We start from the raw sequence: 17,659 nt of genomic DNA, 5'->3' as shown, positions 1-17,659 counted from the left end.
CCCGTGTCCGGCCTGCCGTACGTACTGAGTTATCCCTCCTGGTTAAGCCGCATTGCTTGGGTTTTCTGTCACGTGCAGCCAGAATAACCCAGATGTATTGACATCAAGATCCTGTGAACGAGTTTATCATTTTTGTATTCGTGGGACATTGATCAGCATAGGGAAAGCAAGCAGCCAAGTGGCTGAGATAGGAGGCTGACTCCCTGTGCTAAGACGCTATCCATGACTGTCACAGTCCCCGCAGGGCTTCCCCGTGGAGCTCAGTCGGGTGCACGTGAATGCTCAGCAACAGGCGAGAGCAAGGAGAAGGGATTTCCCCTCCTCGGGGGTCAGAACACACTCTGAAGCTTCAGAACCTAAAGCAGTATGGTGTCGGCGAGTCAGCACATCGGTGGAACAGAAAAGAGAGTTCCGAAGCTGGTAGGAATCAAGAACATAAGATTAATTACAAAGGGAGGGAGGACTTGCTCAAGACATGGAACGAGAGCTGCTGACTGTTGCTATATGAGGGCTGAGTAAAACAACTCGGATTTCTAGATCGTACTGCCCATGGGAATAAATTCTCGGCTGTTCAGACATCTAACTGCAATAGGAAGTACAAAAGAACTTGGAGATAATGCAAGAGAATGTCTTAAAATGTTGGGATAGGCAAGGGCTTCATAAGCAAGACCCTGGATTTAACGAGGAGTTCATTCCTTTGTCCCCTTCAGACTATCAGGTTTTGATTGGCACAGAAATTATCCTTCCAAGATGAGCTCTCTGAAAAACACTTTTCCAGGTAGCCAATTAACTAGTGCAGTTTATGCAGTTATTAGTGTTATCCTTTTTAACCCTGCCAAATGCAACAAATAAAAGTCCCTCTTAAGCTGTATAAAAATATTGCCAGTGAACCAGCTGCCCCCTAAGCTGAGTTGGTAAAGCTGTCAGCATGGAAGATTCATTGCTTTTCTGGAGTGTTTTGGGTCAGGCATGTAATCCATGTCATACTTGCAGAAAAGGGGGTTGGGGAGTCAGTGGAACAGTGCAGTTTTCACATCTGGAAAAGAATCTCCAACTCAAGGAGAAAGGCCAAACCTCTTGGTGCTCTGTTTCTCCCACCGTCCTTCCTCCCACGGGCTCCTGAACGCCACCATGCTGCCCAGCAAAACTGATTCACGGCTGGCCGTCCGGCCAAGGCACCCCTGCCCTTGCTCAGCTCTCCCTGGTTGAGCGGCAGCTCTGTGACGGGGCGCTGGCCTTGAAGGGGCAGCGTGCGCATCGGCATTCCGCAGGCTTCTCATGGAGGCTGCGTGTGTGTCAAGGCATCCGGAAGACATACGCAGTTCATAGCTTCCTCTCAGCTACGTGGAGCGGTGGCGGGCTCTCCAAACCTCTTGTTCTTCAAAGTGTTTCAGCAACAGACCCAGTCATGCTGCTTGTTGAAAAGATGATACGCACGGGATTCCTACCGTGCAGCAAAGTGGCTGAAGGTGAGCTAGAACTCCAACAAGCCTCGGAAACTGTTTGGGAGACATCGGGAAAGGAATGATCCTGCACCCTAAAGACCATTGTGATTTCTTTGCTAATATCTGTCCCTGTGTAGATTGTTTTATTCAGTTTCACCCAAGTCACTTTTGGAATGACAGCCAGAAGTATTTACAATACTTGTCTCCGCACCTGAAGTCAGTCTGGGGTCCTCGGGCAGTGCCCGTCTGCCCTGGTCCTTGGCGTCTGGCTTCCCTGGGCAGATGGGTGCTCCTGTCACATGTTCCCTGTGGGCCAGGCCCCGGCACTCGCTGTCTCAGCCCCCTGATGTGGGGAGCAGCGCTCTCCCCATTTCTGCAAATGAGGAGACTGAGGCCACTCAGGAGCAAGTGAGCCCCTACCTGGTCCCACAGCCACTTTTGGCAGAGCTGACTGTCACAGATAATCGCCCCAAATCTCTTTCCCCTTCTATACCCCACTTCTCACACCTGGGCCCCCCTGGGCTGGAGGCTCCCCAATGCCAGGGCTGCACACCCCTGTGGGCAAGAGTCAAGCCTTTTGGTAAGAATTGGTTCCATGCACGAAAAATGGATGGAAAACGGATGGCTCTCATAATGGAAGAAAGCCGCTCTCAGAAGGCTGAAGGGGCTCGTTCAGGGCCCCAGGCCTGGACAGGGGCACAGCCCCACTCCCGCTCTGGCTTCTGCCCTGAAGAGCAGAGCTTTGCTCCCCTCACTTCCTTCCTCTCCCAGCAGACGAGCAAAGACAGTGCTGTTTACACCCTGCACGCTCCCAGAGGTCTGCCACCCTTTGGGCACCAGTTGGCCTCTCACTGTCACCCGGTGACCCACGTACCTCGCCCCTGTCGCCACCTAAGTGGAAGGTGGCGGGTAAAGGTGGAGCAGGACTACCTCGGGGAAGGGCAGGTGCAGCTGAAACCACAGAGAAGCTCGTCTTTGGAGAGAGGGTGGAACGTCAGGTGGGACGGCAGGGGAGGGAAGACGCACCACCCCGTGTGCCCTGCGCCCCAGCAGACACCGGTAACCCGCTGGGCGCTTGCCGGCCAGCATGAGAAACCTGCACTCGGCGCGTTCAGGGACCAGGTCTGGACGATCTGACTTGGCATGAGATAATGAAGCTTTCTGCCTTTGTGCCAAACCCCAGCCTCTTGGGAAGCCTCACCACAGGAGCTGCCCCCGGGAAGCTCTGGCTTGCAGATGGCTCTTTCCAAGAGGTCTCTTCTGAGTCCTACGCCCCTGCCCGCGGCAGAAATCACTGAACGGAGATTGCTAAACCCACTCCCCCATCTGGATCTCATCCAACCAGAGTTCCAGACAGAACAGATACCTCTAAAACGAGGGCCATGGGCTCTAAGCCATTTTTAAGACTTCTTTGAAGGGAGTCCTGGGGAAGCCTTTCTCCAATATAAATCTTACGCAGAACTCCGTACATGAAAGCTGGAGGGGGTTAGTGTGTGGTGAACAGGACCAGCTCCCACAGCACCCTGGGAGGGGTGCTGCCCACCTGAGCGCACCGCCTTTCCTCCTGGTAAGAAATCGCTGTGTTCATTGAGCTGTTTTAAATGCTGTGGCCATAGTAAAATGTGGCCGCAAAGCTCTCCTGCACTCCTTCATGGAGAGAAGGGGGTGCCCACCCCCTTGAATCCGGCACCGGGGGGACAGCCTGGTTAACAGGCTGTGGCCGGAGTGCCCCGGGACGCTGCTGGCTGGCATGCGGAGTCTGAGACTGGCAGCTCGGGGTTCGTCCTGGAGCCGGGCCACCACACCGAGGAGGCCCGGGCTGTGCGCAGAGGCCCACCCGGCAGCTGTGCGGGCGCTCCGCTTGGAGGTGGGTCCTCTAGCCCAGAGGAACCATCTGGGCCGATGCCCCCAGAGCACTGCCCAGATTGAAGTCTGGCCTGCAGTAAATGACTTTTGCTGCTTTAAGTTTGGAGGGTGATTTATTCATTAATAATCAGTTGCATAATTTCATTGATATTACAATGGTATTCATATATAAATGATATGTATAAATAAGTACATGTAACTGAAGCTATAATGGAAATTTAAATTATGTAGATGTGCAAGTGCGTGTTTCACCTAATCATCATGATCACTTCTGCGGGGCATCCCTGCTCAGACGGATAACCGAAGTCCAGAGAGGACCCACTGGCCCCCACCCCGCCAGCTAGTGCGTCCTGCAGCCAGGGGTCACGTGTAGCTGGCCATGGACCGAGCCAGAGCCAGTCACCCATGTGTCTTCCTTCACTGTGGAGTATCTCTACCTTGCCACCTGTGGTTGAAAGAGGCCGACAACTGCGGGAATGTTCCGGAAGAGGAATGCAGTGGGTGGGTTGATTTTTCCTGGGCACACGGCATGCCAGTGTGGCAGAGATGCACTTGACCCGGGTCCACTCAGCTCCAGAGCCTGCAGGAGCGTCCTGGTGTCTACTTCCTGTGGCGTCTGTCCCCTGCCTTCAGTTCTAGCCCACACGTTGCCCTGTTGCTGCCCCACGTACGAGGGCCCCGGCCAGGTGTGCCTCTGTTTCTTGAAATAAGCCCCATATCTTCCTGCATTTGTAGATGAGGAAACCGAAGCGCTTAAGTGGAGGTGGCTTGATTCTGGTGGTGGCAGAGCCCCTCCTGTCCCCCTTGCCCCTGCCCCTGGTGAGTCCTGGTCACTCTGCCAGTCCCTGTCACCCTGTGTTTGCACTGGAGACCGCCCTGGCAAACGCAAGCAGAGACGTCTTCGGGTAACCCACACTCCTGGTCCCCTAGCGGGTAGGATTTCTTCTTGTGAATGGAACCCTTCATTCGCTGTCCATAAATCACAAAGGCTGAAATGGGAGTTGACATGCGATCATGTAATGTGGACATTTTGCGCTCTGGATGGCTTGGAAGCAGTGAACTCAGGCTCTGAGGTGCTGAGTTGTGAGCAAACTAAACACCCTCCCCACCCTGGGAAGCAGATTCACTCACTTAACCCTCAGAAGAACCCCACTAAATTTGCATCCCATTTTCCAGGAGAGAGACAGCGTGGCTCCGAGAGGTTAACTGACCTGCTAAGGCACACAGTGGAGCTGGCCTGCAGCCCCAGGGCCTCTCCTTGCCAGCATGTCCCCTGGGGAAACACTGGCCTTGACCGCCAGCAGGACCTCAGGGGTGACTGGGAGCCACAGTGGCTTGTGGGGGCACCTGAGAGACGGTTCAGGGGCGAGGCGCACGGTGTCGGAGCCCTGCCGCCGCCAGGGTCTGCAGTGTGTCTGGCGCTGGCTGTGTGTCCTCGGGCAGAGTGCCCCGTGCTTCCGTCTCACAGCCCATAAGCCCTCCCTAGATTTTTAATTCCCTTCAGCCTCGCCATGGTGCGCGGGGAGGGGTGCCCCTGCCATCATCCCAGCTTTACGGGTGGGGGCGCGGAGGCACGGAGGCAGAAGCACGCGCCCGGACTCGCCAAGGCAGGCAGGCGGGAGGAAGGCCCCGGCCCCGTGCTCCCCGCCGCCCCCTCACGGTCTGTGCTCGGGGCCCTCGGGGCCCTCAGCTCTGTGTGCAGGGGAACGTCTCCTGGGGCCAATGAGCCGTGTCGGGACGTGTGTCGGTGGGGACTGCGCTCTAATCACTTTTCTAAGGTTTATTTGCTTTATCTTAAATAAGCCTTATCATTTGTGTAATTAGGAAAAGGCCAAATTAATTAGAGTAGCTAACTCTCTAAGGTCAAAGGGCCTGAAACACCAGAACCGGGCACCTGTGCGCACGTCTGCTGTCCCGGTCCGGCCACGTCGCTGCCCCTTGGGCTGGGCGGGGTCTCGGCCGTCTCAACGTGCACTCCGCCAAGTGGGCAGCAGGTGGCGCCACCTCCTCGGGGAGAAGCAGCCAAGGGGCTCGATCCCTGGGGCGGCGGGGGCGGGCGGGCTGCCCGCTCTCCCAAGGAGCGTCCTTGACCCTGAGCTGTCCCCGGGGGAAGGCACCACGGTGAAGGCCTCACGGGGGTCTCACCTCCCCAGGTGTCGCAGCGGGCCCCGGAAGCTTGGTGCGCTGATCTAAGGCTGGCTTTGGGGGAAATTTCCTAAAAGCAGAAACGTTTCTACCCTTTTCCAGGGGACATCTGAGGACATGGCGCCCTTCCTGGTGGCCGTATACTCTAGACACAGTAGGTGGTGTGGTCTGCACCGCCTCCCTGGTGTGATGGCACTGGTTTTTACAAGCTGCCACGGAGGGGGCACCTCAGCTGTTTCTCCCCAGGCCGCCTCTCCCTGCACCGCCATCCTGTTGGGAGAGAACTTAGAAAATAAGCCATGAAGTGTGGCCTCCACGTGGCCCCAGCGATTCTCCCCTTCTGGGAGGCTCACACCTCCTTTACCCGGGACAGCCAGCCCACGACGCTGTGAGAGCCGGGTGGGGCACCTTGGTGGCCGGGTGCACACCTGCATCGGGAACAGCGCCAGCTTTCTGCCTCTGCTTGGGGCTCAGGGTCATCCTCCTTTGGCGTTTTCTCTTCAGGGTGTCAGTTTGACCCCAAGCTTCCTGGTGCTGGAGACCGTACACTGGTCAACCCGTGGTGACAGGTGTGTGGACTTTATGGCCGCAAACGCCGCTGGTCCCTCTCTTCCTGCCCATCCCTGAAGCCCGTAAATCAGTATGATTGTTATGGCCCCTGACTTCTCTCTGTCCTGCGGTAAGTCAGTGTCCCATTGGGCAGGGGCAGGTGGCTTGCCTGCAGGAGAGCCGGAACAAGGGCCTCTCTCCTTAAAAAGCCCAAAACTGAGATGTGGATGCCCAGAAGGTTCCGGAAGCAAAGAGGAGCAGTTGGCCTTTCTTGCCTCGACCTTCAACTTCTGTTCAAGTTTCTCCTGCTAGACTAAGGGAGCCCACAGAATTGAAGGACAGTTTCACGGGGCCACGTCCCAGAAGGGAGATGAATATGAGGACCTGAGCTGAGGCTGCTAAGACATTTTCCCACCCTTATGAACGTGAGGGCAGGGAGGGGTCTGAGAGGTGCTGGGCCTGGAGACCCCAGGGCCCTGGGGCACCCCTGCCCACTGCCGTCTCCCTGGTGGAGGCTGACAGCCGACAGAAGCTGGATCTTGGGCCAAACGTCAGCTTTCCTCATTTTTCCCTAGGATGGAAGAAAATGGGTGCATGGGAGCCATGTAGTATAATGGCCAAGGACACAGGCTTTGGGGTCAGAAAGCCCACCTCTTACCAGCAGTGTCTGGAGCAAGCCCCCTACCCTGTCTCAGCTCAGTTTGTGCAACTGGGAGGTGGGAGCAGCCCAGGATGGCCCCAAGACAGTGCCTGAAAAGCGGAGCTGAGATGTGTGTGGAAGGAGGCCGCCGTGAGGCCTGCACACGGCACAGCTCGGAGTGCGAGCAGCGCACTGCTTGCTGGGCTCCCGTTCTCGCTCATGGCTGCTTAAACTCCAGGCTGCTCCGGAAGCTGGCGGGAGAGGGCAGCAGAGGCTGTGCCGAGCGGCCTTCCCCGGGGTTTCTCAGGAACCCAGCGAGCACCGGAGGAGACTGACCCTTAGCCAGATGAGTTCCTGGCCGCACTGAGAACCACCTCACAAATGCAGTTGCTGGGCTTTGGGGACTGCTGGCCTGGCAGTAAGGAGCGCCTAGGGGTGGGCTCATGTCGGAGCCCCATACCCACCCCCATTGCCAAAATTCCCTCTTGAGCCATGAAGAATGGCCCAAGGGGAGGGGAAGTTCAGGTGTGGCCTAGGGGAAGATGGGCCTTTCGGTGGCTCCCAAAGTGGGTGCCAGTCAGAAATCCCTGAGCAGGGGACCCTGTAAAATAGGGATTCTTGCACCCTGTATGACACAGGGCGCGCCTACTCCCAGGTGCACACCAGGAGACCTCTAGGGCGGGAGGGTGGTAAATGGCTGCTCCTTCTGAGCAGCAGGAAGCCCGGCCAGCCCTTGCTCCTGACAGGCGTCCCCTCGCTGGCCACCAACCCCCAGCCCCTAGGTCCCCAGGGCAGTATTATGAGGAAATCAAGGCTCAGAAGTGACAGGGCTTGCCCAGGTCAGATGGGGGCAGCAAGGACTCCAGCTTTGTCTTTCCACTACCTCCTGAGGGCTGCTTGCCAGCAGGCGGCTGCAAGGCGGGAGCCAGGCCACCACCCTGTTGCTGCCCCAACCCTCCAGCCCCAAAGGGAAAAGAAAACAGTGGGCCAGAGTGGACCTTGTGGGCCAGGTGCCTTCCCATCTGAAGTGCACACCCTGAGCGCCTTCCAGTTCTGGGGGCTGGGGGCTGGGAAATGGGCCTTGTCAGGAGCGGGCTCCGGGTGGCAAGGGTGGGCTGGCCTGCAGTTCTGCCTGCCCGCGGTGGCTGGGGTGCCCCGCGGCCGCACTGAGGCCCATCTGCGATTGGCGAGCAGCTGAGGTCTGTGGCGCCCAGGCTGTTGGCCCGCGGGAGAAAGTCCTCGTGGTGTATAATCCACGGGCAGACACTTGGGGCACACATCCTTGCCATTTCCCTCCCTCCTGGGGAGTTATACACTTAGGGCATCTTGACTTACATTGTTCCAGGATAAACTTCTGGAGGTATGCGAAGAGATTTTGAATCAATTCTACCTAGTATGCGCCTATGCTAGACCAACACCCATGTGCACAAGCAGGCAGGGTGCGTGAGTTTGCACCAGACCGAGAAGCGCCTGTACATTTTAAGTTCGTAAATTGCATCTGCCGGGCAAACCTTGTGGCAGCGCAAGGCAGTAGGAGCTTCGCCCAGGTGACCCATGGTTAGAGCGAGCCCTTTAGAGGACAAGACCCGAGGGAGCACGATTCCCGTGCAGCGGTGGCGTGAGCTTTCAGATGCGGGTGCGGACGCAAGTTTGCAAGCAGATTCTGGCCCTTTCGTTCTTGCCTGGGGCCAAGCTCTCCTTATGGAAGGCTGGACTTTTCTCTCCTTCTCAGTCCCCAGGGCGAGACCAAGACAGAGGCGGGCCCACTCCCAGGCTCCCCGGCTTGGTTTTCAGACACAGGCCCCTCTGGGTGCCCCCCACCCAGCCTGGCTGGGAGACGGGTGTGCTAAGAGGTCCCACAGAAATGCAGGCGCCGCTTGTGGGATGAACAGGAAGCCCGGATTTGCCGCTGCCCTGGCCTCTGGTCCAGCGACCCCAAAGCCACGCACAACCAGGGTGCACGGAGCCTCTGCTGGTCGGAGCAGCCTAGCGAGTGGGCACACGGCTGGAGTCGCTGTGGGAGACAGAAGCGTGCCTCCGTCCTGCCTGGGGCACAACCTCCCACAGCCGGAGGCGGCCTGCTCTTGCCTGCCCGCGGAGGCTGTCTGGGTGCGGGGGCAGGTTTCCCCTGCTGGAGGCTCTTCTCTGGCCTTGTTTTCCAGGCACTGGTGGGAGGCCGGCGATGCGCAGAGGGAGCCTCCAGCTCAGCCCGGGAGCACAGTGCGTTCTCTGCCCTCTGCAGTTCTGCTCCCGGAGCTCAGGGTCAGGCGCGTATGGGCAGCAGTGCGCTGCACCCGGGAGACCCTGGCCCGACGCTTCAGCCCACCCGAGACCCCAGGGACGGAGTCGCCGGCCTTTTCCTGTCCCCTTCATCTCGGTATTATAGACAGCTGTTAGTTTCGGACATTAATTGCCTGGGCGAGTTTATCGATAATCTTGATGTAACAGAGCACCGGGGAAATTACCCTCACATCCAAAACGTCAAATTTGAGAAGAACCAGGTTCAGAGGCTCACGACCCCACGGCGCAAGGAGGCTGCGGTGGGTCCACAGCGGCCGTGCCGACAACGGGGCTTTATTGCGCCTGTTTCCCTAGGCAGCCGGGAGTCGGAGCAGAGAGGGAGGTTGGTCAGAGGCGCGGGCTTTAAGGTGGTCGCTCCCCGAATGGTTTAAGGCGAATGTCACCGGCTCGGGGACATGCCGGCTCGCACTCCCACCAACGGCCATTCTCTTGCGCAGATTTTACTTCTCAGCTGAGGAAAACCAAGCGTAAGGCACCAAAGAATAAACTACAGAAAGAACCCTCAGGGTTGTTTCATGATTTATAATTACTGGAATATGGAAACAGCGGAGTCTGAAGCTCAGAAACTCTTCCTGGTGGCAAAAAAAGTAAAAAACACAATTTATGTATGTGTATTTTTTAGCACATACATGGTCTTCCCTAGGGGAAAGGGACACAGTTTTTCTTACATTTGATTATTTCTTCAAAATGAGAAATGGCATTTAGAGGGGCAAAGGGCTCTTCTTAAAAAGCAGAAACCAAGAAAAATTGTTATTCCTGTCCAGATTTCACTTCTAATGTGAAATGAGTGAAAAGAGGAGGATTAGCTGAAAAGTAAAAAAAGAGGGAAAAAAGTATTCAGAATCATACATATTTAAAAATTTTTTTAAATGTCTAGAGCTCCCAAGCCAGTTTCTGTGTATATTTTGGGGTTTGGAAGATATTCCACAATCCCAATCCCGAACAGATACTCATGCGATTTTATTTCTAGTTGATACAATGCTAAAGGCCATGTACAAATGTTACACATTTTTATTTTTGTTCTTTTTTTTAAGGAAAAATACACAAAAGGCAAAACATCCTCAAATTGTCGTTTTATACAGTGCAGGAGATTTAAAATACGTGTCACCACTGCTGCGCCCCAGCAGCCAAAATACTAAAAAAGGGGGGATAGTCCTTCATTTTATATATATATTTATATAAAACATATGGAAATTTGTTTTTACACAGATCGGACTTTGTTTCAAATTTACAATGGATATCTAAAAAGAAAATTCTACGCGGCAAATATTGCCAACAAAGTTACACCATTAATACTGATAAACAGAGGCGCCTATGCGGTGTTTGGATTATTAGGGAAACAAAGTAGAATAAATAACAGGATGAGCCTTGCTATAGTTTCAAAAAGTGCCTTAACCTCTCTGCGTCGTCGCTGCAATCCTGACCGGCACTCCCCGCGTCTCCCCGGGCCTCCCCCGTCCCGCGGCGCGCTGCGGGCGCCCCGCTCTCACACCAGCAAGTTCACAGTAGACATCGGGAGACAGTCGGGTCTCGAGAGAAAAGACACCCACCAAAAAAGCCAAACTGGAAGCAGAAACAAACCCAAAAAGCCTGAAGGGAGGAGGACGAGGCAGGCGGCAGCGGACGCAGAGAGGCCCGGAGAGAGCGGCCGCTCCTGGGCCCATCTGGTTTCTTTTTTAAGATGAACAGTGGCTTCAGAAATGCAAGTTGTTCGCACAAAGAATCACCTGTGGGTGAGCGGAGGCCCTCGGAGGTGGGAGGGAGGGTGCGACTGCCTGCCCCCCTCCTTCCTTGCGAAAGATGGCTCTGAAGGAGACTCACTGCCAAGATATTCTTTCCAAAAAAATTAAAAATAAAAAGATAAATACTCAACCAAAAAATAAAAGTATTTGATCATGATGGTCTCACATGTTCGCCTTTCTCCTGAAAACCTTCCCTGACTCTTCCCACTGGAGGGGAGGACAGGGAGAGACTGCAGCAGAATTCTTGTTTCCATGTTGAGGATTTTCCCCCAACACAGCACCTTCTCGCTGGTTTCGATTGAATCAAAAATCGGTAATTATTTACCAACAATTGCAGTCCGATCAGGCCCCACCGCCACCATTTTTAGACTTTTTGAGGGAGTGGGGAAGGAGGAGCCGACCGCGGCGCCAGGCCTTCTTTGCCTTGGGGATTCCTTTCCAAATAATCCGGTTGGGGAGGCATCAAACCCTTTTCCTCTGTGGACCATTATACCTCGAGAACAGAGCAGTTTATTGCGATGGGTTCTGAGGTCCCTGGGCAGGGCCGACTCGTGCCTGGAGGGCCCTGTGGCTGCAGCCTCACATCACGCAGGGCTTGATGTCTTGGTAGGTGACCTGCTGGTGGTAGTAGGAGCCGCTGCTGGCTGAGTGCATGGACGAGGATGCCATGGTGTTGAAAGAGAAGACGAACTCCTTTCGGTCACACATGCTGGGTGACTGGGATGCATACCGAGGGATGCCTGCAAGGGGAGGTGACAGGAGGGACAAGGGGGGTAAAGAGTTAGCTTCCGGGGTCTAGGGTCCAGGCAGAGCAGCAGCGCTGTGGGTGGGGAGCACAGGACAGGCCTGCCTGGCTCGGGCGCATGGCACAGCCTCCCTACACTCCCCCGTAGTGCCCAGTCTCCCTGAGTTGCCATCAGCCAAGCAGCTGGGAGGTTGGGCCCTGGGCTGTGCGCCCCTGTGGAAGATCCTGGGACACCAGTGACGATCGAACCCTCTCTCTCTGCAGCTTGGGCCTCTTCTGCCTTGGACACGGAGCTCTGGTCTGGAGCTTCTTGAGGCGGAAGGGGGGAAGGGGTGAGGCGGGTCGCAACGGGCCGGCAGATGCCAAGGAGAGCCTTGGCGGCCTCCGCCTCCAGGGCAGCTCACTGCCTGTGCCTGGCGTTTGGGCACCCACCTCCTAATCCCAACGGCTGTGGAGACCCCTCACAGTGCGAGGCCAGTGCAGGAGCGCGGAAGTGGCAGGGCCGTCACCAGGGCGGTTTCTCCCCAGCAAGGGCCCCTGGTGGAACAGGGTTTCCTGCACTCCCCGGGGACAGCTGCGGCAAGCAGGGAGACCCCGGGGGGCAGGGAGAGGTGGCCCTCCGGCCTCCCAGCCGGTCTCCTGCCTCCACAGGCTGCTGACAGCTGGGCCCTGAGCATTGCTCAGTTTGCCCAGGGTCTCTCCAGAACTAGGCCTGGGAGCTGCCCGTGAGCGCTGCCCAGGGCTCTTCAGGAGGGAAGATTGTTCTGCACCCTTTTTCTCAGAGACGGGGGTGTTTTCTGGGGTCCTGGAAACCTTCATCTTGAGAAACAAAGAATCTGTGGGGCCTGCGGCTGCGACCCTCGTCTGGGCCTGGCTACAGCCCCACTCTGCCTGTCACCACAAAATGCCCGGGACTCAGTGTTTGCAGGGCCGCCGGTCTAGTTCCCTGCGAGCCGGGCCCAGCGGCTCTAGGCCTGACTCTTCCGTTCTGCCCAGGCAGCTTTCCGAGTGGCCCCCCAGGGAGGCTGAGCCAGCTGTCCAGAGCTGGGCCCCTGCTCCGTCCTGGGAACCTGCTGAGGTGTGAGGGGACTTAGGGACCCAAAGGGCATTAGATTATCGGAGTCTGAGCCTTTTTTTGTGAAGACAGGGCCTACCTGGCCAGGCTTGGAGTGGCCAGCTGCTGGGAGTTGGAACAGAAAAAGAGACAGGATGAATATCAGTCCAAATTGGGGACCTCCAAGCCGGACACACTCCTCAAAGGGGGGTGGGGGAGGCTGAGACACCCTGGGGAGCTGACGCCTCCCCACAGCTCTGGGGTTGGCACCCCAGGGAAGTGGCCGCCGGCTCGGCCCAGGGCGGTCAGCGGCTCAGGCCGGGCCCAGCCGTGCACTCACAGATGTCCGCCTGCCGACAAGGGCAGCCCTGGCCTCCCCACTCACCTTGCAGCTCAGCTGGCGTGTTGTGGCTGTTCTGGTGCAGATATGGCTGGTCCAGGGAGTGCGTGGAGAGGCTTCCCGACAGGGGGTTGGCCACGGGGTTGGAAGGGGACAAGGGCTGCTGCTTGATGTAGGAGGCGCCGCTGTTGAGCGCCGCCGAGGCTGAGGGCGGCCAGGCAGCCGCAGAGCCGGAGTAGACTGCGTGCGGCTCCATGACCCCACCGGCAGCCCCCGGCAGCAACGGGGAGGCCGGCACCGAGCCGTCGTGGTGCGGGTATTCGCCGGCCGCCGCACCGCCACAGCTGCCCATGTACGCGTGGCCGCCGTTGGAGGGCAGGTGGGGCACCGAGTGGCTGGGCAAAGCCATGCCGTCCACATTGCCCGGTAAGTGGCCGTTCATCATGCCCAGGCCACCCTCGAGCGCCAGGCTGTTGGGCGGGCACGAGAGGCCGCCGGCGGAGCTCTGGAAGCCGTAGGTGTCCGGGAGATGGTTGAATCCCAGCCCGTTCATCATGCTGTACATGGGCTTGAGCGCCTGGCATTTCCTTCGGAAGCCGCGAGGCCGCCGCCGAAAGGAGCCCTCCTCGAACATGAACTCGCTGGCCGGGTCGATGGTCCAGTAGTGGCCCTTGCCGGGCCGCCCGAGGCCCTTGGGCAGCTTGATGAAGCACTCGTTGAGCGAGAGGTTGTGGCGCACCGAGTTCTTCCAGCCCTGGTAGGAGCCTCGGAAGAAGGGGAAGCGGCTCTGCAGGAACTGGTAGATCTCGCTGAGCGTCAGGCGCTTGGTGGGCGAGCTCTGGATGGCCATGACGATGAGCGCGATGTACGAGTAGGGCGGCTTCTCGGGGCGCCGGATGCCGGCGTTCGTCTTCTTGGCCTTGGACGGGCCGGACGACGCGGGGTCCATGGCCGCGCCGCCTCCCCCGCCGCCGCCGCCGCCGCCGCCGTGCGGTGGCTGCTGCTTGTCGGGCGCCGAAGACATCGGGTGCCTGCTGCCGCCGCCCTCGCTGCCGCCGCTGCTCTGCGCCGCCGCCGAGCCGGCAGGAGGAGGAGGAGGAGGGGGAGGGGGCGCGGGGGAGGGGGCGGCGCGCGCGGGGCCGGCTGCGCCTCTGCCGTCACCGGCGGCCACCGCTCCGAGCGGGCCCGGCGCGCCCTCCCCCGCCCGGCGTCCTCCCAGGCGCTGCCGGCTCCGCGGGCGGGTGGCGGGGGCCCCCTCGCTCCCCGGCCCCCTCCCCCCGCCCCTCTCTCCTCCCTCTTTCCCTCGCGCCCTCCCACCGGGGAAGGAGCGGAGCGGAGGCCGAGGGCCGCCTCCCGGCAGCCCGGGCGCGGGCCGCGCAGAAGCCCCCCCCCACCGGCCGGCTCTGGGGGGAGGCGCCACCTCGGGGCCCGCGCGGAGCTGCTCTCGGTCCCGCCACCCGCGGCGCTCGGCTCCGCGTCTCCTCCCGGCCTCTGCTCTCGGCGGCGACCCGCGGGCCGGCGTAAGACCCTCCAGCAGTCCCTCCCCTCCCGGCCCCCCTCCGGGCCCCGCGTCGGGGGGCGCTTAAAGGGCCCCCGCCCTCGCCGCGCAGCGGCCGCCCGCAGAACCCGCCCCGCCTCCACCGACCTGGCGAGCAAGTGCTAATGCGCCCTCGGCCCGCGGCTCGGCCCCGCAAAGCGCGGGCCCCCGCCTTCCCGGGCGGCGCGGCGGGACACGCACCCCGGGTCCCGGGCCTTCCCCGACGCGTGCAGCCTGGTGGCAGATCGCAACCGCGGCGGCGGCCGCCAGGTCGTGGCCATCGCGGGGACAGCCGGCTGGGCTGCGGGTCCCTCGGCCGGCAGGCGTGTGTTGCAGCGAGGGACCGCCTACCCGCTCTCCCCGCCCCGGGAAGGACTGCGCCGCGCCCGGGACTTCTCGGGCTCGCCCAGCCGCGCGCAAGCAGGCGGGCAGCCGCTGAAGCCGAGCGCGAAGGGAAAACGAAAGCGCAGGGCGCGTCGCAGCCGCTTTGTCTCCGGCGGGAGCCGCGGGGCCGAGCGGGAGTGACCGCTGGCTCTGCGGGGACCACAGCCCTACAGGCTCCCCGAACAAGGGCCCCCGCTCATTCGCTCACTCACGCACTCGCGAGCCCATGCACACGCATGCAGTCACTGATGCAAATGCAAACCCGGTAAATTACACGGACCCAGACACGCAAGCTCACCCACTCGTGCGTTCCCACTCAGGGCACACGGCTCTCAGGCATGTGCGTGCCCACTAATGCGCTCATTCACGCACACAGAAGCTTAAATTCGCACCTACCTCCACTCATTTACACTAGCTGCGCCCCGATCTGAACCCACACTTAGCCTGGTTGACCCTTCCTTACCAGCCGCCCTGCCTTCCGCACACTGAAAACCCGCCTATTTGGCCCCTGTGTCCTGGGGTCCCCACTTTCCAAAAACAGGTTGCAATATCTCGAAACTGGTAAAGGCCCTGGCAGGAAGTTTATACGGTTCAACGTAAACGCATTCTGGGGGATTCTTTAATAATAATAATGGAGAGTTCCGCGTGCGCAGGGGGGGGAGTTGGCCTGATGCCCCTGTGGGCTCGGCCTGCCGCCGCGGCGGGGGCCCCTGACACTGCACGCCAGGCCAGGTTCCGGAAAGCCGTCTGCGTGGGCAGGGAGCGCGGGCCCGGGCTGCCCTGGCGCGCCTGGCTGCCCCTAACTGGGGCCTCGCACGCACGGCCTCCCCCGCGGACCTCGTGGCCCTGCGGCGCGGGGCTGGCACGAGGTGGGGGGCCGTGGCGCGGGGTGCGGGACGGCGTGGGAGCCCGGCGCAGCGCGTCACGCAGGGACCCAGGTGAGTGCTGTTCGCGCCCAGACTGCGGGGCACCGGGTCGGCCTCGCGAGCCAGGGCCCTGGGGTGGGAGGAGGTGGGCGAGGGGTGTTTTCGCGGGTCGCCGCGAGGAGCCAGGACGCCGTGCCCTGGCGGGAGCTCGGGCGAAAACCCCGGGCCGGCTCAGAGTGAGCCCGCGCGCGGCGCCTTTCAAAGCCCGCCGGCCTCTAGGGTTTCTCTTGCCTCCTGTCCCCCGCGGGCCCCCCTCCTCGCCCAGACGCCTTCAGCCTCGGCGGCAGACGCCTCGTCGCCTTCGGGGCGCCTGGCACGTCCATGTGAGGAGCTGGGGACTCGCGGGCGCAGCGTGCCAAGTGATCGCCGCCTTCCCCGGCGGAGCGGCGCTCGCGGAACACCAGGGAGGGAGCCCCCTTCTCCGCGCCGCGCTTCCAACCGGCTCTCGCGTCCCCGGCTCGCGCGCAGGCTGCCCGGCCCGCCCGGGGAAGGGGTGAGGGTGGGACGTGAGGGCGTGTGTGTGGTGGTGTCCTCGCACAGATGGACGCGCACCGGCAGCCCACCCACTCCACGCCGCCAGACGGCACCCACAGAGCACGGGTACCCTGCGCAGTGTGCGTGGCCTTGAACACATCTTCCCGGCGAACACCCCTCGCCCGGCTCGGGAGCTCCCAGCCCTTGCGTGAGTTCACGGGGCTGCCCCTCGAGGACACTTTTGGTTAAAAGCACACACCTGCCCTGTGCGCGCGCCCACGCAAGCCCTGCCGCACACGCCGTTGCGCACTGTCGCTCCACCCGCGAGTGTGTCCACGCACACAAGCTTTCGCACGGTCCTCTATCACTTTTTGTTTTGTTTTTGTTCTGCCAAAGGGCAGCTGCAGGCTAGGAGGCCCTGGGCGGTGCGGGAGGGACGTTCCTGCGAGGGGTTCGCTGCCGCCAGCTGCTGGGAGCGCATCTGGCAGGGAGGCTGCCCCACTCCCAAGCCAGCCAGAGGTGTAGCGCGTACCCCCGGACCCCAGAAAGTGACAGGAACGCCTCTCCTTTGCTCCTCCCCACCGACGGGGTGTCTCCAAAGTGAGGGGGCTCTATCTAGCGTGAAGTGAGGGGGTCTTTTTCCCGTGGCCCTCTTCCCTCTTAGTCCCTCCCCAGTTGAAGGGCCCCCGCAGGCCCACCTTTGGCCAACCCCAGATCAGTTTCCCCCCCTCCTGCACATCATTGTCTCTCACCGGCTCCCCTTGGGACTCCTGTGTGTTTTGGGGTACAAGAGCTCCTGCTTTCTTGGGGAGAAAGTGTGGAGTTGGGGCCCCACCTGGCCTCCACTTTCTCCTCAGGCTCTGACATGCAGTTACCATGTTCAGAGAGGGGCCCACGGGTGCAGCCCTAGGAATGTGGCAGATGAAGGCTCTCCCCAACCCCTAATCTCCACCGAGGCAGGAGGAAAGGGGATGTGTGTGAGAGGGAGGGGTGGGGACATGAGCTCCCAGCTCTGTAACTTGGAGAGGACCCTCCCTCAATTATGGGGAAAGCCACAGCAGTAGTAACGGGGGCTTTTCAGCGTGCCCAGAGGTTTGGCTCTTAACATGCCCCTGAGAGGTCTCCCCTGGTCTTTTATTTTTGGGGTGGGGAAACTGAGGCCCAGTGAGGCCCTCTCCTGGGTGGGCCAGCGCTGCCAAGGGAACATCTCTCATTTTTCCCTCCACCCACAAGGGTTAGACTATCATGCATGTCACCCTCCCCTAGATGCCTTGTTACAGGTGAAGAGTATAGAGCAGGGGAATTAGAAATGCTTCCATCGCCGTGCACACCACTGGCTTCCCAGGCCCGAGGGCTCAGAGAGCTGGCAGTGATGCAGTCACCACACACTCAGTGATGGCACTAGGACTTGACGGTCACCAGACACTTACTGGGAACTGATAGTTGCCGTATGAGCAGCCCCTGCGACGTCCTTAACCTGTCTCTGAGCCGTGAATCCCTTTGATAAACTG

The 17,659-nt window shown here is 59.8% G+C and overlaps 1 protein-coding gene across 1 annotated transcript; it reads right to left on the bottom strand.

The window, feature by feature from the left end:
• Positions 1–9,939: 9,939 nt before the first annotated feature.
• FOXF1 (forkhead box F1) lies at positions 9,940–13,918 on the bottom strand. Its single transcript, XM_017656072.3, has 2 exons — positions 12,873–13,918; positions 9,940–11,428 (listed from the first exon to the last, which is right to left on the bottom strand). Exons 1-2 carry the CDS (start codon positions 13,849–13,851, stop codon positions 11,268–11,270), a joined length of 1,140 nt encoding a protein of 379 aa, XP_017511561.2. The 5' UTR covers positions 13,852–13,918; the 3' UTR covers positions 9,940–11,267.
• Between the last annotated feature and the right edge of the window lie 3,741 nt (positions 13,919–17,659).

The sequence above is a fragment of the Manis javanica genome, chromosome 17 (genome assembly GCF_040802235.1).
Source record: "Manis javanica isolate MJ-LG chromosome 17, MJ_LKY, whole genome shotgun sequence".
Lineage (NCBI taxonomy): Eukaryota > Metazoa > Chordata > Mammalia > Pholidota > Manidae > Manis > Manis javanica.
Note: the sequence above shows the minus strand (reverse complement) of the source record. Positions and strands in the feature narration are given on the sequence as shown.

Coding starts and splice junctions, on each gene's coding strand:
- FOXF1 (XM_017656072.3), bottom strand. CDS start 13,851: ATGTCTTCGGCGCCCGACAAGCAGCAGCCACCGCACGGCGGCGGCGGC. Junction 11,429..12,872: donor CACGCCAGCTGAGCTGCAAG/GTGAGTGGGGAG, acceptor CTCCCCTTGCAG/GCATCCCTCGGTATGCATCC.